Source organism: Leptodactylus fuscus, chromosome 3 (assembly GCF_031893055.1).
Source record: "Leptodactylus fuscus isolate aLepFus1 chromosome 3, aLepFus1.hap2, whole genome shotgun sequence".
NCBI classification, from domain to species: domain Eukaryota; kingdom Metazoa; phylum Chordata; class Amphibia; order Anura; family Leptodactylidae; genus Leptodactylus; species Leptodactylus fuscus.
In genome coordinates, this window is record NC_134267.1 from 37685559 (window position 1) to 37712016 (window position 26458).

A 26458-nucleotide genomic window follows, 5' to 3' on the forward strand; every position below is an offset into this window, starting at 1 on the left:
GGACTCAACCCGCATGGTCTGAAGGTTACAATATTTGGTCCGGACATTTTGGTTAACACGTTGAGTGACTTTGTCATAGAAGTCAGGGAGTTCAACTTCTTCCCATATGTCAGGGTCATCTAGGTCATTAGTTGACTCTTGGGGTAACCGAGATAAAATGTCAGCATTAACATTCTCCCTCCCTGCACGGAATTTTAAGGTAAACTGATAATTGGCAAGACGTGAAGCCCAACGCTGCTCAATTGCTCCCAATTTGGCAGTGCTAAGATGGGTCAGAGGATTATTATCTGTGTATGCAACAAAAGGAGTGGCGGTGAGATAATGATGGAATTTTTCGGTAACCGCCCAAACCAAGGCCAGAAACTCCAACTTAAAGGAGCTATAGTTAGAGTCATTACGTTCAGTTGCCCGAAGCGAACGACTGGCAAATGCAATGGGTCTAATCAAACCTTCTTGTTTCTGGGACAGGACAGCACCAAGTCCAGTTTTACTTGCATCTGTTTGCAGAATGAACGGTTTACTGTAATCAGGGTAAGCAAGGACATTTGGACCGACTAAGGCCGCTTTTAACTCCTCAAATGCTTTTTGCATTTCAGGGGTCCATTGGATAGTTGGACTCTTACCAGATCGGGTGGTAGACTGACCTATCAGTACAGCCTGTAAGGGTGCAGCAATCCGGGCAAAGTTTTTTACAAATCGGCGGTAATAACCGGCGAACCCAAGGAATCTACGGATGTCTTTTACCGTTTCAGGAGTTGGCCAGTCGCGTATCCGTTCAGTGTACTGAGGATCTGGTGACACCCCATCAGCGCTCACAATGTGTCCCAGGTATTGGATTTCAGATTTTAGGAGATGGCATTTGGAAGGCTTGAGTTTCAGACCATAGCGATCCAAAGACTCAAACACTCTCGCAAGGTGATCCAAATGCTCTGCATATGTCCTGGAGTAAACAATTATATCATCCAGATATAACAGGACAGACTCAAAGTTTAGATGACCTAAACAGAACTCCATGAGCCGTTGGAATGTGGCAGGCGCATTGCACAACCCAAATGGCATCCGGTCAAATTCAAACAGACCCATTGGTGTTGTGAAGGCAGTTTTTTCAGCATCAGCTGGGGACATAGGGACCTGCCAGTATCCACTGGTAAGGTCCAGGACAGAGAAGTAGGCTGCAGACTGAAGGGCTGCAAGGGACTCCTCTATCCGGGGCAGTGGATATGCATCCTTGTGGGTGATATCATTCAATTTGCGGTAATCCACGCAAAGGCGAATGGTACCGTCCTTCTTTTTGACAAGTACTAAGGGAGCAGCCCAAGGGCTTCGGCTGTCCCTTATGACACCAGAATCCTTCATGTTTTGGAGTAAGCCTTTTACTTGTTGGTATTGTGCTGGGGGAATGGGCCTATGTCTTTCCTTGATGGGAGGATGATCACCAGTTTGAATTGTGTGTTCTACTGCAGTGACATGCCCAAAGTCCATAGGGGACTTGCTGAAAATGTGTTCGAATTCGTGAACTACCCGCAATACCCCTTCCAGCTGAGATGAAGGCGCCTCAGGGGTTCCAAGGTGAATCTCCTGCCACCATTCTTTTTGCTCCCTAGTGGGGTTACATGTGGGTTGTGAATTGGTGGTCTGAGCTTCACAATGGACTCTCTGGAGGCAATCGGCATCCTGAACTCTGGATAATTTGGCAACCACTGTATACCGAGGTAGTGTAACTTCAGAATCCCCAAAATTCAACAACTGTATAGGGACTCGTCCATGGGTCACCTTAGCCAAACTACGGGCAGCAATAACTGTACGATCCGTAGGCATTGACTCGATGAGCACGGAGTAATCCCTGCCTTTGACACCAAACCTGGCCCGGCACCAGACCATCATCACATGACCAGGTGGTAAGATGATGGGTCTAGCGTCAGTCACCCTAGCTTTTCCGATCTCACCTTGGGAAAGTTGGACCTGTTGTTGTTGGACCAAAACCTTAATGGCCTTATGGTAGATGTGTCTCTCTTTTGGAGCGGCTATTTGAAGAGTGTCAGACAAGGCAGCAATGGCTTCATCAAAACAATTAACTAGGACATTGGTCCCAATGATGATGGAGGGAGTGTCTCTGTCTTTGGCAACGTCCACAATGACAATCCCTTGATCCTTCAGTTCGGTTTTGCCAATCTTAAGGGTGGCTAGGAAGTATCCTACCTGTTTAAGTTCTTGTCCATTGCTGGCAATTAGAGTCACCTGCTCATGAGGATTGCATGGTTGTAGCTGATCTCGAGACCAATATTTTTCAAACTGGGCAAGGGGCATGGTGGTCGTCTGTGATCCCGTATCCAAGAGAGCAGTCAGTGGGATGTTGTTCATATTGATGGAAAGGATAGGACGGTCTCCAATGAAACGTCGGCCCCATTCAGGTGATAGTGGACCATGGTGGTGGTTGTCTCCTGGGGGTAGGTCCTCTGCCCCAGGACGGCCTAGTTTAAAGACTGGCATTCTCGTTCAACATGTCCTGGTAAATGACAACTTCGACAGATGGGCCTTCCGGATGAATCAAACTGGTCCGTGACCCTGCGACCGGGTCGGAATAACGGTCTGCGTGAATACTGACGTGGCGAAGGTCGCTGCCAGTGCCGGGATGAGGGAGACCTCGGTGGTGTCAGCTGAAGGTCATCCACTTTTTTGCAAAGCTTAATTAGATTCTTTGAAAGTTCAGCAATTTGTCCTTGGAGTTCAATGTTGGAGTCAGAAGGTTGGATCTGTGCGCACTGAGCAATGGGTTGTTGGATTACACAGGGCGGAGGTGCTGTAGAAGCTGAGGGCACATTATGCTGCTCCTCTGGCATTGTGTCCACTTTAAGGATTTGGATGGCTGTCTCTTTAAATAGGTTGAAGGGTCGGTCGGGGTCTTGAGAGTTAAGCATACGTAGTTGCATTTTAACTGCATCAGGTGTAGCACCCTCGATGAATTGCTCCTTCAGCGTGCAATCATAATTGTGAAGCTCATGAGGATCTAGTTGCGCAACCTGGCGGAGAGCTTCATCCAAGCTCAGAGCATAGTCTCTAAGACTTTCACCTGCGTTCTGCTTGCGGCTAAAGAACCGAGCTTTTAGTTCCGACAGAGTCTTAGTTTCAAATATGGCACGCAGTTTATCAAATATTTTCTTAACAGTTTGTTTCTCCTTAACATCCCAGGACTTAACTTCACGGAGGGCTGCTCCTCCCATCTGACCCATTAACATGGCAACCTTCTGCTCAGCAGTGAGGGGATAAACTTTGAAAGTTGCTTGCATCTTTTCTTTAAAGTCCTTTAGGGTATTTGGCTCGCCTACATAGAGCGGCAGCCATGGCACGCCTGGGTAATAAGGCATTGTGATTGGCATTACTGCAGCTGTGGGGGCTGAAACACTACACCCCTCTTCCTCATCTTCACTACTGAACCCTTGGTGTTTAAAACTGACAAAATCCCATTTTTCTTTGTTCCTAAACATACTGGAGGTACGTGGCTCACCTGCTTTTGCCTGTGCTTTAGATTCAGGTATAGCGTGCGATGCAGGGCCAAGATGGCGATATTGCACAGTGTCGCAGTCACAGATCCTTTTTCCTGCCAGCAGCTCAAGTGCCTCCCTTGTTTTTTTTCAATGGCACAGCAATCCTGTTCGTGACGCCAACTGCGACCACCCCGGGAGAACCGTGCAGGAGGCTGGACTGTCACGGTGACCTTATAGGCACCAGAACTCCCAGGAGTGGTGCACAGGGAAATAGGCAGAGTCAGTTAGATGTGACGCCAGTTGGAGTATTGAGACACCCGCTGGTCCCTGGGCTGAGATGGTGATGTGGGTGCCAGTGCTCTACTCCAACAAAGAGCATTTGCCCAGGGCTTAGCTGCAAGGAAGGCAATGTCCAGGCCAGGATCAGTAGAAGTGCTCACTGCTTTATTGTAACTGGCATCTGCTGGTCACTTGTCCTGTAGCAGTGAGCTGTGGCACAGTGGCTTGTAGCTGGATGACACCTTCCCATGTATTAGCAGAGAGTCTAAGATGTCTGCAGATCCAGCTTCTGGTCTACTGCAGGGGCTCAGTTACCTAGTAGAGGTCGGTGCAGGCTGCCAGGGTTATAGCTCTGCTCAGCCTGATATAATCCTGTCCTCTTACTGATGGTGATGCAGGGCTCTGTCACACAGCTTCTCTGTCCTGCTACTGCTGTGGCAATCCTCACAGCACAGTGTCTGAAACACAAGATGGCCACTGCCACACTTCTCCTTGCTTCTCCTTCCCTGGCTCTTACAGAATACTACTTCCTGTCCCTGCTGTGACTATTTCCTGTTCCAGCTACAGATCCACTCACCATAGTGTGTGTTGCTATGGAGACCACAGCTCACTAGGACAAGTGATACCAGAGAACAATAGCTCAACAACATTACACAAATGAATACAGAATAAACATAACAACACATACAATCCATCATAACATGTAAGGCACTTCTATGGCCAAATAACCATTAGTAACTCCTGTGAGGGGGTTACACAAATCCTAGAAATGTGGCTGTATAGAAATGCCAATGTGTGAATAGGTCCATAGACTAACATTAACAACAATAGTCCATATGGAGCAAATATGTCATATATGCAGTTGTGAACCTTTAAAAACTTCCCTTGTAATATGGGGGGATGCTTTTCTCCTTACAGCACGTCTGTAGATGGTTTCTATGTGCACAGAAGGCACTGAGGGAATTGTACAGTTTCTACATTGTAAGGCAAGGTTCACATGTGCACTTGAGACTCCAACGGTGGAGAGAAATGTCCCACAAGGACAACTTTTCTTTCCGTCGGTTTCAGTATGAAATTGGTAGAAACCCGGCAGACCCATTATAGTCTATGGAGTCCGCAGGTATCCGAATGTAACCGGTTTTTAAGTAGACAGGGTTTCTGTCTTTTGGGTCGTGAAGGCTAGTGTGAACCTAACATAAGAAGATGTATTTATTTCTATATACTTGTGACTAGCTATATTGTTATTGCAGATAGGTATTAGTTCTTTACTGTGCTCAGATTTTTCTCTTTCTTATGTCATGGATCTGTTTAGCTGCATTATGTACTGTATCTGCAGTCCAGTGTTCTAGTATCTCCTATATTATGTTCTCTTGGGTTTTTTCATCTATTTGTTTTTATTATTTTACATGTTACCTTACAATTATTCCTGGGAAAAATAAGTTACATGCAAGTAAGCCAGTAGTAGTAATAATGGATAGGGCAGGGGGCAGACTGACTCTTATTGTACTCTCCCACAGCCTTAGACAGAAAAGTAAAATATGCTTTAGCCATAATGAGGGCTTTAGCAGCAGATAAACTGATAAAACACCACATATGAGAATTTGTAACTAAGGGATATACCCCTAATTTTCTTGACCTACTCCGCGCTCATTTACGGTAAAATGAAGAATCGGTTTGGATGTATTAACCACTATTTTATTACAGATAACGCGTTTCGGAGTTTTTGCACTTCAAAAGTGCCACCCCTTCATCAGATCTATTTAAAATACAAGCATACACAGAAAAAAACAATTACACTCAGAGCAGAGTACAACTGGTATCAAATAACCAAGAAAAAATTATTATATACATATACATTCCACCAAAGCTTGAGTATCTTACTAGAATAAAACAATATAATATAGTGTATATATCCTTTTTTTATATATATATATATAGAAAATAAATATAAATATAAAAGACAATCCAATTTCCATTGCTCCATTTATAAACACAGGGCTAAACCATATGCTTATCTATTCACATAATATGCACCACATGCTTCAGTATATATCTCACAGGTAATCCACAAATATATAAGGTCACATTACCTTTGTTATTCAGATATATACTGTACTCTGCTCTGAGTGTAATTGTTTTTTTCTGTGTATGCTTGTATTTTAAATAGATCTGATGAAGGGGTGGCACTTTTGAAGTGCAAAAACTCCGAAACGCGTTATCTGTAATAAAATAGTGGTTAATACATCCAAACCGATTCTTCATTTTACCGTAAATGAGCGCGGAGTAGGTCAAGAAAATTAGGGGTATATCCCTTAGTTACAATTTCTCATATTCAAGTCGACCTGGAGTCGAATGACCGAAAACGCAGCCTTATCCAGACGGTGTGAAAGAAACCTGATCACGTCCATCCTTACTGTAGAACGTTGTATGGGTTTATACCATTCCACTAGTGGAAAAAAGGATTTGTTCATATTGAATTTCTAGAAGCGCGGCCGTTTCTATTGTTATCTGTATTTTTTATATAAAACACCACATATGGTGTAATTTTTAAGGGGCACACCCTTTATATGCAGTACAGACCAAAAGTTTGGACACACCTCCTCATTCAAAGAGTTTTCTGTATTTTCATAACTAGGAAAATTGTAGATTAACACTGAAGGCATCAAAACTATGAATTAACACATGTGTAATTATATACTTAACAAAAAAGTGTGAAACAACTGAAAGTATGTCTTATATTTCGGTTCTTCAAAGCAGCCACCTTTAGCTTTGATTACTGCTTTGCACACTCTTGGCATTCTCTTGATGAGCTTCAAGAGGTAGTCACCGGAAATGGTCTTCCAACAGTCTTGAAGGAGTTCCCAGAGATACTTAGCACTTGTTGGCCCTTTTGCCTTCACTCTGCGGTCCAGCTCACCCCAAACCATCTGGATTGGGTTCAGGTCTGGTGACTGTGGAGGCCAGGTCATCTGGTGTAGCACCCCATCACTCTCCTTCTTGGTCAAATAGCCCTTACACAGCCTGGAGGTGTTTGGGGTCATTGTCCTGTTGAAAAATAAATGATGGTCCAACTAAACGCAAACCAGATGGAATAGCATGCCGCTGCAAGATGCTGTGGTAGCCATGCAGGTTCAGTATGCCTTCAATTTTGAATAAATCCCCAACAGTGTCACCAGCTTGGCACCCCCACACCATCACACCTCCTCCTCCATGCTTCACGGTGGGAACCAGGCATGTAGAGTCCATCTATTTACCTTTTCTGTGTCACACCAAGACACGTGGTTGGAACCAAAGATCTCAGATTTGGACTCATCAGACCAAAGCACAAATTTCCACTGGTCTAATGTCCATTCCTTGTGTTCTTTAGCCCAAACAAGTCTCTTCTGCTTGTTGCCTGTCCTTAGCAGTGGTTTCCTAGCAGATATTTTACCATGAAGGCCGGCTGCTGCACAAAGTCTCCTCTTACCAGTTTTTGTAGAGATGTGTCTGCTGCTAGAACTCTGTGTGGCATTGACCTGGTCTCTAATCTGAGCTGCTGTTAACCTGCGATTTCTGAGGCTGGTGACTCGGATGAACTTATCCTCCGCAGCAGAGGAGACTCTTGGTCTTCCTTTCCTGGGGCGGTCCTCATGTGAGCAAGTTTCTTTGTAGCACTTGATGGTTTTTGCAACTGCACTTGGTGACACTTTCAAAGTTTTCCTAATTTTTCGGACTGACTGACCTTCATTTCTTAAAGTAATAATGACCACTCGCTTTTCTTTACTTAGCTGCTTTTTTCTTGCCATAATGCAAATTCTAACAGTCTATTCAGTAGGACGATCAGCTGTGTATCCACCTGACTTCTGCACAACACAACTCATGGTCCCAACCCCATTTATAAGGCAAGAAATCCCACTTATTAAACCTGACAGGGCAAACCTGTGAAGTGAAAACCATTCCCTGTGACTACCTCTTGAAGCTCATCAAGAGAATGCCATGAGTGTGCAAAGCAGTAATCAAAGCAAAACGTGGCTACTGTGAAGAACCGAGAATATAAGACAGATTTTCAGCTGTGTCACACTTTTTTGTTAAGTATATAATTCCACGTGTGTTACTTCATAGTTTTAGTGCCTTCAGTGTGAATCTACAATTTCCATAGTCATGAAAATACAGAAAACTCTTTGAATGAGAAGTTGTGTCCAAACTTTTGGTCTGTACTGTATATATATATATATATATATATATATATATATATATATATATATATAAAATAATTATTGAATTAATTAATATAGTATTTAAATAAATAATTGTGAAAGCCTTACTTTAATACTTTAATATTTCTACAACTGATTAAACTGCTGTAGTGTGATATCTTATCACAGAAGACAACGTAATGAAATTATATATGTATCTATGTATACAGTATTTGTATAGCTATATAGATATATTTTTGCATCAGGATTCTTTCTGTTACCATGACCTGAATTCATCATTCTCCTAATAGGTTATTTATGGACCTGTAGCTTCTGCAGCACAATATAGACCCATTTAGTAGCCATGAATTATGCCTGTTTGTGTCCTATGGAAGTGAAGAAAGCTAAAGGCAGATGGGTCAGCTTATTAACATGCCGGTCATGTGTGATACTGTTTTGGGACTCATTCCAAATAGGAATTACCCTGATTTCAATTAATAAATCTTTTGTCCTTTATTCATTTACAAGTTGGCCAGCGGATTGTGCTGGAAATGTTTCAGGGCTCCTGTATTGTACTGTCAGTCTAATTACACTTTGCTTTCCCCGGGATAACAAGGCACTTTGTGGCAGGTTTTTTTTTTTTTTATAGAACTTGTTTTTCTAACCATCACACAAATAAACTTAAAGGGGCTTTATACTAATATGCAGTGCCCCTAGAGAGGCGGGAATTAGGGTGGGACACCCTGTCCTGATTCCACCTTTGAACAGCGGCTATAGTGCTTGTATACAGCTGCCTATCATACCCTGGTATATGTCTCCTGGCCCAACCCAGCCTTCACAATGCTGGATATTACATAAAACATCAAGTATCAAAACATTTTTCACAAATCTCCCCACTAGTACCACAATCTCATCTTAAAGGGATTTTCTAGCTGAGAAAACCCATTTCAAATACCTTACTAGGACATACTTCGGTCGCGGTTGTCCCACGAATGAGCATTTTCTTATTTTCTTACACCTTTCATAACATGACAATTTTTTAATGATTTGTACAATGTCTATTGCTCTTATATACTTGTTATGGCGCCCCCTGGTGTTGACTCCCTTCTCGGAATGTTAACCTAATGTGTCCAGTATCATATCATACAAGCACTGATGCACAAATATTAAAACTTAACATTTATTTTTAACCCCTAAAAAATGCAAGAGGTATATGCAGTCATGCAGCAAGATTCAAGATGACACAAACACAAATTGAACAGTCACAAATTGAACTCTGATCGCGAGCATTAACTCTCCACTGTATATTATAGCGGAGACCCAGTACAGTAGCTATGGCACTCGCTCTGCAACAGAATAGTGGCAATCTTTAAGAAGACGGCATCCACTTTAATCATATGACAGATGTTGGGAAGGGGTTAAACCTTACTGCAACTGTTTATTTTTTAGGAGAGCTTATATTTCAAGCCTAGGCCAAAAACCCTGCAAAATCTACATAGGGTTTATTTTCGGGGTAGGGCTTGTTTATGGAGAAACACGGTCCATCATTCTATTGGTAGGTTATTCTGTGCTATGCCCTCTTGTGATTGGTGGAAATCCAAGCCAGCTCAGAATATTTCCTTGTGATATTAATATACAAATACAGAATAATAAAGAAGCCTGTGCAGATTGTCTTTTAGTAACATCAGTCCATTAAAGGGGTACTCCCATCCCAGTGTTTCAGTCAGGCTGTATGCAGTGTCTGCTTCGCACTTCCTGTATTTCTCTCTCCCCTCCTCCCTTTAGCTGAACAGGACAAACAACATTTTGCCGATCAGATGATATGCAGATTCTTGTACAGAACAGACTCAGTAATATCTGTGTGTTTGCATAGAGAGATAACAGACTCCGCTTTATCAGTAAAGTGCAATTATCTGAATGGATTGGATTTCCTGCCGTCACTGAGTAAGTGACGTTACTTGCCCTATCTCCCAGGTCCGGGGTTATAGCAATACAGTGTAAACTATAGGAGGAATAAGGTCACATAGCAGGCAAACAAAGCAGAATTTCTAGACCAATATATTTAATAAAAGCCTTCAATTTACATAAGCTACCAGTATAGATAGGATCCTTGAGATGGGACAACCCCTTTAACTGAAGCCTTACTCATACAGCTCAGGGTTTGTTACATCAGTTGAGACATATATCGTTGCTGCTGAGGTTCTTGAGCCACCCACACCAATTTTCACCACTTAAAGGGGGCTTGGTGAGGGCATGATGGATGCGAAGCCATTATCCCTGCCAGATCTATGATCGTTTATGCCATAAAAATGGCATAAATGATGCTGGAAATCTACACTATGAGCTGGTGTAGATTTTGCTCCAGGCAGAGAGGACACCATCATACATGAGGTGCACCATCCAATGAAACATGGGATCTGAAGTATGGCGTTGATTACACCAGTCTGCATTAATCTTTCCCCATGTCTCCCATGTCATGCAATAGGATGGAATATGGTATATTAAGGATAGGCAGCAGAAAACTGTCCCCAGAGGCGGCTTCAAGTACTACCTACCTAAAGAAGACATCACCATGTAAATTCAAGAATATTCCAAAAAATCCTAAATATTCCTTTTGGTTTATCCATGTATCTCCATGCACCTACTCGTTCATTTTTGTTCCCCCAGTTCCCAAGATTGTCCTAGCAAAATTGTGACTGTTTGCATGTATGCTGGGTTACTTCCATGGCAGATTGAAGGCCATGCAGAACTGGAGTCCTGGTTTTGAATCCTGCCAAGAACAGCATATGTAAGGAGTTTTTATGTTCTCCCTGTGTTTGTGTGGATTTTCTCCCATACCCTAAAGACATACTGATAGGGAAAAATGTACATTGGGAGCCCCAAACAGGGCTCACAATCTACATAAACAAGCAAAAAAATAAAAGATTCTTCAAAGGAGTAGTCTTCTGCAGAGGTAACTTATGTGTGGTCCAGTGCGGGTCTTGAGTAGGCCTTAGCCCAGGTGCAGATCCTTGGTTCATTACTGGGCCAGAAAAAGGCTGCAGATCCTGCACTCCAGTGCAGATCCAGGTTGTGAAAGGAAGCATCTGGATCTGTCCTGTAACCCTGAGTCCAGTGAGACAATATTGTGCTTGTTTTGTTTGTGTGGCTGTAAGTAAGTAAGTAAGCCACATGTATAGTTAGGGTAACATTACTGTTTAGTTAGTCGCTCAGACGAGCAGGATTGTTTTGTTTTTGCCTAAAGATAAGGCTGTATTTAATTTTGCTCATTTTGTGCCCTAAGTGAAGGTTCATTTATTTTTCAGTTTTTTTCTAAATAAACCTGTTTGTTGCATATTTCGTGTCTCTGTCTTTGACTGTTTGGGTCCGCACCTTTGCTGCTACCAAGCTACCTCCCCCATGGTGAGCATGCATGACCGCATGACATACTAACACCTCTTCATAGCAGAGTGTGTGGGTGCAGATGAATCGATGCTTCAAACCATTGCACTAGAGACCTTTAGGATCCCAATTGTGAGGCCCTCAGCAAAATCAGAGGCATATCCAGCGGTAGTTCAAGCACACAACCCTACTCAATGTAACATCAGGAATACAAAGACTCAACTTCAAGTGGGGTAACCGACACCTAGACAGTATTGTACAGTATACAGGTCCTGTTGAAATCGTGACGACCAAGGAAGATATTCACTGGGTGTCAAACAGCTGCCTTGACAACTTGACTGCCATGTCTCCAGCTCCAGTTCAGTCTCTACATATTTTATATTATATTGGGTAATTTGGTAAAAAAAAAAACATATAGGGGTGCCTGAGAAAAAATGGATTTTGCAGGGATCAGCACCACAACTGTCCACAGGTTGGCTTTGTTACTGCAACTACTCTGCATTGCTATCTCCTCATTTAAATATTTTTTTTGCAGCAATACTGTAACTTCATTCAGAAAATATTATTTCTATTATTGATATACCATTTGTTATCCAGATATTCAGAGAATATGCTCCATCTCTGCATACTACATTCACTATTGCATATGAGTAACACATATATGTCATTACTTTGCAATTTTATTTTAAAGGATTAAGTTAATTATTTTTTTTTTTACATATATTTTTTTATATTGTTTTTATATTTAAATATGATATATTTAAAATAAAAGTCATTTTTATTTTTTATAACATTTTTCATTTGAATAATATTTATTTTTGCCTTTTAGTCCTGGAATTCTGCATTTTTATAACAATTTTTGAAATACTGTGTAATTTTTTTAAAATCAAAAATTAAATTAAAAAAAATTGACCTCCATGCAAAAATTAATCTCCCGTCCACTGTTACGTCAAGGCTTCCAACTGATATATATGGTCAAGTGATTGATAGTTATAGCTTTTTTTTGTAGAGTTTTTTTTTCAGATTTTTTTTTTTTTTTTTTGCTTGTCCATATTATACAGTAGTTGATCCAAACCTGGATAGTGAGTTTATCCATCACCGGTCTATGGTTACGTTATAACAAGCAATTGTTCTTTTGGTCACATGTCCATCACAAACACAAGTAAAAGATACAGGAAATTTTATTGGTTCGTATATAATAAATATATGATAAAATACTGTATAACAAACAAATTTGTAAAACCCCTGGCTACCAAAGTGCTTCAATACATAAATAGAAAATGGCGGCGTGACACAAGCCGAACATTAGAACACAGAGTTACAGACAGTTACAAAACATTGACTATTCTCTCTCCCCAAAATATATTTCCTTGTTAGACGCAAACGTCTTCTCTTCACGATTTCACCATCTTCTCTCCCGTTCTATGCATAGATAAGTAAGGAACACGCTCATTTTATCTCTATGAGCTTATAAAAGTTTATATTTCTATACAAAATGTACAATTCTTATCTAAGGCTGGTGATTTTTTTTTTTAAATTTCCATAATTGAAATTTTAGATGAAAAACAAGACCCAATATCTGAATTTCTAATACATAAAACTTAATTCAGAGAAAGTGGTCATCCCAGTGAACAAAAATATTACTGACTTTTTTGGCTACTAGATTTAAAAAATTCTCAAAATCCCCCAAAAAGTTCCTACATTTTAAGAAAAAAAAAAAATTCAGCCATAGGACACAGAGTTAGTATTTCTTATTGTGTAACTCACATTGAAAAAAATTTGTATATTTTATCTGGGTTAATTTATATCGCCATTCTGTTGCTAGAAAAAAATTAAAGCTCTATGTAGTCTGATATGGTATATATTAAAAACATGGGGAATAATTTTCAATGAATTTTGATCGTTATAAAAATTGGAATTTGTTTTTATAAATGTGCGTTTCTTTTCTATTAACGTTTTATGTTTTTACCATAAAATCCTTAATTTATTTAGCTAATAATTTATTTAGATCTATGTCTAATGTATAGAAGTAAATTTAGGAAGTGACATTTTTGGAATTTTTATATTTTTATTAAATGTGTATTTTACTATATAGAATTATTATTCTCCATGAAATGGCTTTACGTTCATGAATACGTTTTACAAATAAATTGTTTTAAAAATGTCGAATTTCAATTTAATTTGACGTAAAGATAATAACATTTTTCTGAGCTTTAAAATGTAAAAAGTGGTTTATAAGACTGTACATTAAAAAAAAAGAAAACCTCAAATAATTGGACAGTAATATATAGAAGTGCTGGATATATTTAGCTAAAATAACAAAAAATATTAAAAAACCAATTATGGATTTTGCGTAAAATTTTCCCCAAAGTTAAATTTTTAATGGGTTATGTTAAAAAAAATGTTTTAACCAATTTCCTTTAAATGTATAGATGAAGCTATATTTATCACAGCCTATTATTTTTTATTAGTCTATACGAGATGAGTGAATTTTGGTAAAAAATTGTATCGGACTGTTGCCGTGCCATTGTATCTGTTGTCGTCGCCATATTATCTATATACAGAAATACATATTTTAAAAAAAAAATTTGTACAAGAAAATTACAAATGAACTATGAACTATTTTTTCTATACATAAAAAAGCTAAGAAAATATTTCAATAATTTACACAAATACACATTTAGCTTATGCTCTGATGAAATAACCTCAATAAAAAAAAAACTGCAATAAAGTTTTCAGAAATTTTTGCTTGAAATACATGTGCAAGAATGAATGTCCGTGATTGTATTTGGCCCTACCATTCTCTCCCTCGCTCCTTCCCCTTCTCTACCTGTCTCTTTGCTCTGATCTAAAAACAGTCGACTCAGTGCTCGCTGTCTGTGGTGTCATTTTGACTGTCTCTGTTGGGTCCATGCCTTATATTGCATGGTGTCTCTTGTTTTGCTGTGCTTGAGAGGTCAATGGCTCTTTCTTCTGAAGTGTCCATACTATTGCCTTTGTCCTGTATGTTCCTATGGGATTCTGATGGCCTGGATAACAGGTTGTCGATATGATGTTCCCCCCTGTAATTATCTGTTAGTTGTTCATCCACATCTGCCTTTTTGGTGATGTCTATAGACTTTTTGTGCATGCCTAAAAAAGTAAAAAAAAATACATATTTTAGTTACAAATTGCAAATATTACCACTGCTGACAAATGCTAAAATTTATGTTTGTATTTTAGGAATGTATGTATTTCCATTTGTGAAAACTTTATTGAAAGTTCCAAATTCAATTTTCGAAAATCATAATAATATCTAATTTTCTATGATATTAGCTGCAATATTTTCAACTCTACCTAAGAAGTAGTAGGTTTGGGTTTTTTTTTAATAAAAGCTGTAATTCAGATGCTCGTAAATGGTGCCCAGGGCTGAATATTCTGTGATCGTCTCTCGTATGTGAAATATGGACTTCAAGGTAAGAACCGCAAAAAAGTTTCCTCACCCAATAGCCAAGGGGCACATGAGCCAACAAGCCCATTCTTTGCTGAGTTGATGATGGACTCTGGTAGTGGGATGGAGTGTCTCACCATGGCACCATACAACCCATATTCTGCCATGACACTGCTTCGGCCCCAACACTTCTCACGCTTTCTCCACTTTGCTCTCCTGTTCTGGAACCAGACCTGCATGACACAATAGGAAAATGTAATCAATATTACAAAATGTCATGGACAAAGTAGACGCTATGTAAATAGACACTAAAATAGCAAAGTCCCTTATAATGTTCTTAAATTAGAAGGATCTTCAAAAAGTTGTACCACCACCTTCTCTGTTTTTGGCTCTAGCAGTCACATCTAAACCTATTTGTAGCAGTAGATGGGTTTTTCTCATATGTTACCTGTATTCTATCCTCAGGCAGTTCTGTCTTGAGAGCCAACATTTCTCTGGCATAGACATCAGGATAATGAGCTTCATTGAAGGCTTTCTCTAATTCCTCCAGCTGATGAGCAGTAAATACAGTCCTGTAGAAATAGACATATGATTATGGACTATTGCCATCCATTGACAAAATATAAAGCCCCTGCCCACCCCAGTATCTCTCTGATGAGAAGTTAAAGAAACAATTTTGGGAATACACGCTTCAAAGAACTTCATGGGCTTGTATCCTAAAGTCTTTTGGTCCAGATATGAACACTTGTCATGGCTGACCCTAGGACCAGCTACTTCCGATAGATATTATGTTATTAATCTTGATATTACAGGTCAAAAGTTGGAACAATATCCATAGAGTCTGACTTCTGGGTGGAGAGGCCTACAAGTCACCATAGCTGGGCAAACTATAAAGATCTCTAAATTACCTGTGTCGTCTTTTCTTTCTTTTTGTTTGTGAGCCAGATGCCTTCAGATCACTCTTATCCCCTAGGAGACTGTCGTCATCTAGAAATGCAAACGTTACGAATTATGACATGGAATTTAATCCAATCAATAAAAAACATTCCGATACAAAAACATCCATAAACCAAAATGTTTCTTGGTGAAGGATTGTGATAGCGATCGTATGTGTGTACCATAAGGGCAAAGCAATTCATTAGCTCTTGGCGTAAGCTTCGTTCAGGCTAAAGGGGAAAGTTGTGTGATGTATTTACGACCAACCATTCAGCACCACAGAAAGGTCATACAAGCTGGACAGCTCTCTGATCCAGGGCTCATTCTCTACAGCAGTCACTTTCTCTGCTGCTGTCACGCCAGAAAGCAATGAACACATGTCCGATACATATAGAACAAGCGCAACGTAAAACTTAAAGCTACGAATGCAAATATTGTTCCCATGGGAGATCATTTTTAGGAGATAAAATAGTAACTTTTCTATCCGCTAAAGACATATTCCCATTATCACAATTTTAAAAGCTGATATCATCCCTCGTATGATATTTTCCATATGACCTAGGTATATATTTTAGATACAGATATATTTTTAGTTACCGGAGATATTTTCCTTGTGCTTGTCGGAGTTGTGCAGGTACTGATGATCTGCTCGAGGCTGTAGAAATGGTATATGAGTTGGGAGAAGACAAGTAGTCCCAGTGGGTTGTTGAGAAGCAAAACCACACAGAAACCCCAAACCAAGGGGCAGCGAACCATTAGCCAGGGAGACCCCACCAAGACCACCTCCCGGACCTTCGCAGCTGGGAATAGAAACCGATGGTGGTTGTAGTTCCGCTTCTAGACCAAGTAGGTCAGTGATGGCAAAACCTTTGGATCTCATTGCAGGTCCATGAAAACGTCCCGATTTCTCGTTTCCCGCACTTGGGGCCAGGATCTTCACTTTTGATTTACCCTCTGAGATGTCATCGCGCCCAGTCATGACTGTATGAATGTGGGATAAGTTTACTTTCTCTTTTCCTACTACCAGGCTGATCTGAAGGATATAAGAGGTCAGTGCCAGGCAGGGGGTTTTTATGTTGCTCCCCGGCTCCAATAAGCTCCTGGACATGCCCCTCATCGTGTTTAGAGAGGGTTCCACCTCCCTCTCAATCCCACAGGATTAATTGGCACCAATTCGCCCCCAACTCCCCCCCTATCCTTCTCAATCCGATAAATTCCCTGGCTCTAACCTCCTGTTTCCTTCTCCCTCCTCCTCGTGGTCATTTTTTTTTTCTATGCAGGATGACAGATTTCACTTAACTTTACATCTGTTGAGGAGACCCTTTGTCTATTAGTGAATGGCACATAGCGACCTAACAGAGTGAGTTAAAACCCCTCCCTTTCATTGCCCCCTGATTGATTCTGACACATAACTACCAGACCACAACAGGGGGCACTGATATTACCAACACCAGGAGAAAACAGGGAGGAAGCACAAGGCTAAACCTCCTGACATTCAAGTGACCAGTGATCCAGTATATCTGGGGTTAATCCTTGCAAAGGAAGAAACTTTTTGCTATTAGGCATTTTCTGGATAATATGCAATTTCCATAGTCTTCCCAATAAAGATCATTCTCTATGCTGTATGATATATGAGGTTCTTAGTAGTACTATACCTTGTCATATTGAAGATGTTTAACCCCTATATATACATGAAGCCACATTCGCTTAGGTTTCCAGTTATGGAAGAATTATCTAACTAGCCTATATATGCCTATACTGTATATCTTTCATGGATATGGGTATAGATCATTTATTCAGTCATCTTCTATATCCTAGGAAGATAGAACTGATAAGACTTGTATTGTGCACTCTCCTTTCATACAAAGCTAAAATTCCAATTTCCTTTTAACCTTGTAGCTTATAACAAGGGGTCGGATCTGTTGTTGTGCAAATGTTCTCATCCAATAGATGCCTTTGGTTATCGATTATGTCAATGTCATAGTGTCACAGGTGTCAGCAGCCCGGCTCTGGTGTCTCCGCGGGTCCTCTGTCCCATCAGGGCACAAGCAAGACTGGAAGCGCGGGGGACAGGGCATCATAATCTTTGCATGTGACATCATTATAATTGCTTTCTGTATATGCCATTATGTCACAGAGATATCTTTTTTGTGTGCATTATCCCACTACTGTGACATCACTGTGTGGATTATCCCTGTACTGTGACATCAGAGTAGTTATTATCCTTGTATTGTGACATCACTGTGTTCAATATTTCTGTACTGTGACATCGCTGTGTGTATTATTTCTGTACTGTTACATCAGAGCATTTATTATCCTTGTACTGTGACATCACTATGTGCATTATGTCTGTTCTGTGACAACAGTGTTTTCCTTATTCCTGTGCTATGACATCACAGTGTATATTGTTTCTGTACTGTGACATCACTGTGTGTATTATCCCTGTACTGTGACATCACTATGTACATTATTTACGTGTTGTGACATCACTGTGTGTATTATCCCTGTACTGTGACATCAGTGTATTCGTTATCCCTGTATTGTGACATCACTGTGTGTATTATCCCTGTACTGTGACATTACTGTGTGTATTATCTCTGTACTATGACATCACTGTGTGTATTATCTCTGTACTGTGACATCACTGTGTGTATTATCCCTGTACTGTGACATCACTGTGTGTATTATCTCTGTACTGTGACATCACTGTGTGTATTATCCCTGTACTGTGACATCACTATGTTTATTATCCCTGTACTGTGACTTCACTGTGTGTATTATCCCTGTACTGTGACATCACTGTGTGTATTATCCCTGTATGGTGACATCACTATGTTTATTATCCCTGTACTGTGACATAACTGTGTGTATTATCCCTGTACTGTGACATCAGTGTGTGTATTATCCCTGTACTGTGACATCACTGTGTGTATTACCTCTGTACTGTGACATCACTGTGTGTATTATCCCTGTACTGTGACATCACTGTGTGTATTATCCCTGTACTGTGACATCACTGTGTGTATTATCCCTGTACTGTGACATCACTGTGTGTATTATCTCTGTACTGTGACATCACTGTGTGTATTATCCCTGTACTGTGACATCACTGTTTGTATTATCTATGTACTGTGACATCACTGTGTGTATTATCTCTGTACTGTGACATCACTGTGTGTATTATCTATGTACTGTGACATCACTGTGTGTATTATCCCTGTACTGTGACATCACTATGTTTATTATCCCTGTACTGTGACATCACTGTGTGTATTACCCCTGTACTGTGACATCACTGTGTGTATTATCCCTGTACTGTGACATCACTGTGTGTATTATCCCTGTACTGTGACATCACTGTGTGTATTATCCCTGTACTGTGACATCACTGTGTGTATTATCCCTGTACTGTGACATCACTGTGTGTATTATCCCTGTACTGTGACATCACTGTGTGTATTATCCCTGTACTGTGACATCACTGTGTGTATTATCCCTGTACTGTGACATCACTGTGTGTATTATCCATGTACTGTGACATCACTGTGTGTATTATCCCTGTACTGTGACATCACTATGTTTATTATCCCTGTACTGTGACATCACTGTGTGTATTACCCCTGTACTGTGACATCACTGTGTGTATTATCCCTGTACTGTGACATCACTGTGTGTATTATCCCTGTACTGTGACATCACTGTGTGTATTATCCATGTACTGTGACATCACTGTGTGTATTATCCCTGTACTGTGACATCACTATGTTTATTATCCCTGTACTGTGACATCACTGTGTGTATTATCCCTGTACTGTGACATCACTGTGTGTATTATCCCTGTACTGTGACATCACTGTGTGTATTATCCCTGTACTGTGACGTTACTGTGTGTATTATCTCTGTACTATGACATCACTGTGTGTATTATCTCTGTACTGTGACATCACTGTGTGTATTATCTCTGTACTGTGACATCACTGTGTGTATTATCTCTGTACTGTGACATCACTGTGTGTATTATCCCTGTACTGTGACATCACTATGTTTATTATCCTTGTACTGTGACATCACTGTGTGTATTATCCCTGTACTGTGACATCACTGTGTGTATTATCTCTGTACTGTGACATCACTGTGTGTATTATCCCTGTACTGTGACATCAGTGTGTGTATTATCCCTGTACTGTGACATCACTGTGTGTATTACCTCTGTACTGTGACATCACTGTGTGTATTATCCCTGTACTGTGACATCACTGTGTGTATTATCCCTGTACTGTGACATCACTGTGTGTATTATCCCTGTACTGTGACATCACTGTGTGTATTATCTCTGTACTGTGACATCACTGTGTGTATTATCCCTTTACTGTGACATCACTGTTTGTATTATCTATGTACTGTGACATCACTGTGTGTATTATCTCTGTACTGTGACATCACTGTGTGTATTATCTATGTACTGTGACATCACTGTGTGTATTATCCCTGTACTGTGACATCACTATGTTTATTATCCCTGTACTGTGACATCACTGTGTGTATTACCCCTGTACTGTGACATCACTGTGTGTATTATCCCTGTACTGTGACATCACTGTGTGTATTATCCCTGTACTGTGACATCACTGTGTGTATTATCCATGTACTGTGACATCACTGTGTGTATTATCCCTGTACTGTGACATCACTATGTTTATTATCCCTGTACTGTGACATCACTGTGTGTATTACCCCTGTACTGTGACATCACTGTGTGTATTATCCCTGTACTGTGACATCACTGTGTGTATTATCCCTGTACTGTGACATCACTGTGTGTATTATCTCTGTACTGTGACATCACTGTGTGTATTATCTCTGTACTGTGACATCACTGTGTGTATTATCCCTGTACTGTGACATCACTGTGTGTATTATCACTGTACTGTGACATCACTGTGTGTATTATCCCTGTACTGTGACATCACTGTGTGTATTATCCCTGTACTGTGACATCACTGTGTGTATTATCCCTGTACTGTGACATCACTGTGTGTATTATCCCTGTACTGTGACATCACTGTGTGTATTATCCCTGTACTGTGACATCAGTGTGTGTATTATCCCTGTACTGTGACATCACTGTGTGTATTACCTCTGTACTGTGACATCACTGTGTGTATTATCCCTGTACTGTGACATCACTGTGTGTATTATCCCTGTACTGTGACATCACTGTGTGTATTATCCCTGTACTGTGACATCACTGTGTGTATTATCTCTGTACTGTGACATCACTGTGTGTATTATCCCTTTACTGTGACATCACTGTTTGTATTATCTATGTACTGTGACATCACTGTGTGTATTATCTCTGTACTGTGACATCACTGTGTGTATTATCTATGTACTGTGACATCACTGTGTGTATTATCCCTGTACTGTGACATCACTATGTTTATTATCCCTGTACTGTGACATCACTGTGTGTATTACCCCTGTACTGTGACATCACTGTGTGTATTATCCCTGTACTGTGACATCACTGTGTGTATTATCCCTGTACTGTGACATCACTGTGTGTATTATCTATGTACTGTGACATCACTGTGTGTATTATCCCTGTACTGTGACATCACTATGTTTATTATCCCTGTACTGTGACATCACTGTGTGTATTACCCCTGTACTGTGACATCACTGTGTGTATTATCCCTGTACTGTGACATCACTGTGTGTATTATCCCTGTACTGTGACATCACTGTGTGTATTATCTCTGTACTGTGACATCACTGTGTGTATTATCTCTGTACTGTGACATCACTGTGTGTATTATCCCTGTACTGTGACATCACTGTGTGTATTATCACTGTACTGTGACATCACTGTGTGTATTATCCCTGTACTGTGACATCACTGTGTGTATTATCCCTGTACTGTGACATCACTGTGTGTATTATCCCTGTACTGTGACTTCACTGTGTGTATTATCCCTGTACTGTGACATCACTGTGTATTATTCCTGTACTGTGACATCACTGTGTATATTATCCCTGTACTGTGACATCACTGTGTGTATTATCTCTGTTCTGTGACATCACTGTGTGTATTATGCTTGTACCGTGACATCACTGTGTTTATTATCCCTGTACTGTGACATCACTGTGTGTATTATTCCTGTACTGTGACATCACTGTGTGTATTATCCCTGTACTGTGACATCACTGTATGTATTATCCCTGTACTGTGACATCACTGTGTATATTATCTCTGTACTGTGACATCACTGTGTTTATTAACCCTGTACTGTGACATCACTGAGTTTATTATCCCTGTACTGTGACATCACTGTGTGTATTATCCTGTACTGTGACATCACTATGTATATTATCCCTGTACTGTGACATTAGTGTATTCATTATCCCTGTACTGTGACATCACTATGTGCATTATTCCTGTGTGTAAGGAGACCAAAATAATCGTACACTTTCTTTGCTGTGAACTTGCTACTTATGTGGGGTGGTCCTGGTACAGTAAGGCAAGTTTTGCTAACAGTTCCATAATTGTAATGTCCCTGGGGCCAGAGATACTTCTGGACTGTCTGTCTGTAAAGTCAGGGTATATTGTTATCCTCTCTAGGTTGACAACAGGAAGCCATGGATTTACTGAAGTGTACAAAAAGGGAGAATGACTGGTCAAAGATTCCTAGCCCATGCAGATTCGCAAAACCTGCCATATTGTGACACCCAAAAATTCTGATCACACGTCTATGTGCAAAATTATTACCTACTGCAGTATCACATCAGTGAATGTGTATGTGTATTTTATTGGAATCAACAAGGGAAATGCACAAAAAATTATATTTCAGGTAAGCCTATGCAGATCTATACATGCATAAGGTCTTAAAAAAATCAATATATATTATACAATACAATAGAAAACCATTAATTGATTAAAGTGGTCTGAGATTCATGTAAATGTGCTTGAACTGCAGTACCAGACACAGCCATGTACAACAATGGTGCTGTTTCAGGAAAAAGATCATAAAGATTGTAACATATATAGTAAACCATGCCAGTTATGTTCACCAGGAAAGTGAAGACCTGTTTTGTGCTGAGGGCCCTCCTACTCCAAGTTGAAACACCTACAAGTGTAATTCAGACAACACTTTTTTGCTATTCCTAATGGATCCTGTACCTACTATTAACTTATATTCTAAGGAGAATGCACATACTATAGACCACAACTGAATCCCCCAGTGGGCCCCTGAATCAGGTGGGCCTTCACCTTCTCTGGTATGGCACAGTACCCTCACTATACGTCATACAGATACTCATCACACAGCATCTCAAGCAGGCTGTGCGTCCTTATAATATTCTGGGTAGATTATTTAAAGGGGTTGTCCACTTTTAGACCATTTGAGACACAAATATTATTGCTTGTATAATAGAAAGTTATAAAATTTTCTAATATAATTTCTGTAACAGAGCCTCACATTCTTCTAGATCTCTGCTTGCTGTCATTCATACTGCTTACTCCCAGTGGATAAAAGTCCAAGGTCATGTGATATACAGTCCAAGGTCATGTGATATACAGTCCATGGTCATGTGATATACAGTCCATAGTCATGTGATATACAGTCCATGGTCATGTGATTCACACACAGGTGCACAGCTCGTTATAGTCACAGTACTCAGACATCTACCTGGTAAAGAGCTGTGCACCTGTGTGTCGATCACATGACCATGGACCGTATATCACATGACCATGGACTATATATCACATGACCATGGACTGTATATCACATGACCATGCACTGATTTTAATCCACTGGGAGTAATAAATGACAGCAAGCAGAGAAAACCATGAGGAACTGATACAGAAAGTATATTGGAAAATTGAAGAACTTTTTATTATACAATAAGATTTGTCTAAAGTTGCCAAACCTTTTAAGAAGACACTTTAGCTGTATAGTGGGCCCCCAGAATGATCATTAAAGGAGCCAAGGGACCACAGTCCAACAATACTTAAAAGCAGATTTTATGATGATTCAAAATAGCGGTGACATTGACGAGAATTGTCAAACCACTAGAATGAGATTTTAAGTCAAATTTAAAAATGCAGATTTCTAGGTTTATACAAGACTTTTGGAAATTATGTGAAACATACTTGGAATATGTCCTGTAAAAATATGCAGGACATTCACCCCATTCATATCTATAGCAGGTGTGGTGGTACACTGGGTTGTATAACGTGGGATAGGGTCCCAATCCGTGTCAATACGGTGAAATATAGCTCTTACGAAAAGATAATACATTAACTGCACAATGGTTTTATTCAGGTGATGAATATACGCAGAAAAACGTTTTCTGTATATATTCATCACCTGAATAAAACCATTGTGCATTTAATGTATTATCTCTTGGTGAGATCTATATTTCACCGTATTCACCCCATTCATGTGCAATCTCGCTTCCAAGAAAATCAGCTTTTAGCTGTTTGGTGCTTCTGGGGCACGGGGTTGAGTCTGGCAGGGCACTCATTTTCACCTGTGATCATCACCCCATACCCAGTGGTTTAGAAGTGATTTTGTAGTCATAGACTCTCTTTAAAGGGGCTCTATCAGCAAAATCATGCTGATAGAGCCCCACATATGCGTGAATAGCCTTTAAAAAGGCTATTCAGTCACCGTAAATGTTATATTACACTACCCCCCAGTTTTAAAATAATACCCTAAAAAAGAATGTGATCTACTTACAGAACGTGCACGCTAGGCGGGCATTCAGGGTGCGCCGTCTTTTTCATCCACGCCTCTTCTTCCTCCGATGTCCTCGGGTCCCGTCCTCCTCCAGCGCTCGCGAACTGACATTGATATAAAAAAATGTCCTGGGCGCATGCGCAGTAGCCGTAGTAGAAGCCGCATGCTACTGCGCATGCGCCCAGGTCATTTTTTTTTATCAACATTGGAGGAAGAAGAGGCGTGGATGAAGATGAAGACACACCCTGAATGCCCGCCCAGCGTGCACGTTCGGTAAGTAGATCACGTTCTTTTTTAGGGTATTATTTTAAAACGGGGGGGGGGGGGGGGGTAGTTTAATATAACATTTACGGTGCCTGAATAGCCTTTTTAAACGCTATTCCCGCATATGTGGGGCTCTATCAGCATGATTTTGCTGATAGAGCCCCTTTAACCACTTCAGTACTGGGCCAATTTGTGGTCTCAGTCAACTAATTTTTCCGTCTTTTTTCGGGGACACATAGGGCTTTATTTTTATGTTATCTTTATTTTCGAATGTGTTTTAATTTTTTTTATATCCAGGAAAATATAAACAAAATAGGAGGGAAATTGTGTCTGGTTTTCAATTTATAATTTTTTTTAATTTAATAACACAAAGTGTCACTGAAAAACTTTATAATATAGTTTTTCCTCTCCGTTACGGTAATTTTTATTTTGTATGGTGTCGTCGGGGGTGGGGCTATAACCTTTAATAACGGCGTTTAATTAGCGTATTATTTATTTATTTTTTATTATTATTTTATTTACATTTTTTAAAAACTTTTTTATTATATTTTTATTTTATTTTTTTTCCAGATTGTGTCCCCATAAGGTGATAAGAGACCTTTGGGGACATCTGATCACTTTTTTTTGTACTTGAGGCTGATTTCTCCTATAACTGGGGCTGCTACATTTAGCCTCAGTTGCAGGAGAAATCCAGCCTCCTGCACGCTGTATACACAGCTTATTGAGCTGATCTGGGGTCCTGTAGGACCCAGCAGCTCTGGTAAGAATCTGCTCCCAGCGGATCACGTGTCCGCCGGGTCAGAGGGCAGCTGAATTATGGCTGCGTCCATAGCCGTGTATACAGCGCTCATTGAGCACTGTATACACAGCGATCGAGAAGGCAGGGGAGGTAATAAATCTGCCCTGTCTTCTCTCTGGGAGCTCCGGCTGAAGTTACAGCCGGCTCCTATTGAAAGCAGCTGCACGATCTCCGTGGTTTAGAAGTGTCAGAACTAGGCAACCACTTCCCGGACGTATATAGTCTATGGGCGGTCCGGAAGTGGTTAATGGAGTTAAACATTGAATAATATTTATTCTCTATTCAAATCTAAAAGGTGTATTGATACAAAACGTATTAATGGTAAAAGTTGCTTCTGATGTCATTGACCTTGGTCTGTTTTCTGACTTTGCTGCTGATTCTGATCCTGTTCTTGTGACATCCTTCCTTCTTTCTTCTTCTGTTCCTTAGCTGCTACAGACTCCTAGTATATCTTCTTTTCTCAGCATATGTGTGTCTATTTCTGTATTATATTACTGGTTTTTTATCCTGTATCTGTATTACTATGCTGCTGTAACATGCTGAAATTTCCCCACTGTGGGACTATTAAAGAATTATCTTATCTTATCCTGTGCACGACCTCTGCCTGTCCCAGGCCTGTGAACCTGCGCTTCTTGTTTGTGGCTTTGGACACTTGCTGTCTGCCACTGACCTTTGGCTCATACTTGACCTCTTTTCACTTGATCTTCTGGTGCTTAGGACTGGTGTGTCTCTAGCCTTTGGCTCCTCTGAAATGTAGTGATCTGGTAGACTCCATGCTGCAAAGACCAGATCCCAGTATGAGGGCTTAAGGGTAAAGACTGGGGAGACTACTTAGACAATGAACGCCGTATAGTTTGGTGTCTCAATGGGCTCACAGTCTGCTACCTGTTACAGTTTCCTTAGATCTTGCTTTTTAGACCAGCTCCTTAGGGCAGAACTGTGATCGGTGTGATCACAGTTATCTGCAG

General features: G+C 40.3%; 1 protein-coding gene across 1 annotated transcript; it reads right to left on the reverse strand.

Annotated features, from left to right (window-relative positions):
- Window positions 1-13975: 13975 nt before the first annotated feature.
- On the reverse strand, window positions 13976-16740 carry VSX1 (visual system homeobox 1). Its single transcript, XM_075267436.1, has 5 exons — window positions 16284-16740; window positions 15659-15737; window positions 15199-15322; window positions 14803-14983; window positions 13976-14452 (listed from the first exon to the last, which is right to left on the reverse strand). The coding sequence occupies exons 1-5, from the start codon at window positions 16663-16665 to the stop codon at window positions 14184-14186; spliced, it is 1035 nt and encodes a 344-aa protein (XP_075123537.1). The 5' UTR covers window positions 16666-16740; the 3' UTR covers window positions 13976-14183.
- Window positions 16741-26458: the final 9718 nt, after the last annotated feature.

Excerpts from the sequence above, each read along its gene's own strand:
- VSX1 (XM_075267436.1), bottom strand. The coding sequence starts at position 16,665 with ATGACTGGGCGCGATGACATCTCAGAGGGTAAATCAAAAGTGAAGATC. Across the intron at positions 15,738-16,283 it reads GCACAAGGAAAATATCTCCG|ATGACGACAGTCTCCTAGGG; the intron begins GTAACTAAAAAT and ends TTGCATTTCTAG. Across the intron at positions 15,323-15,658 it reads AGAAAGAAAAGACGACACAG|GACTGTATTTACTGCTCATC; the intron begins GTAATTTAGAGA and ends CTATTTCTACAG.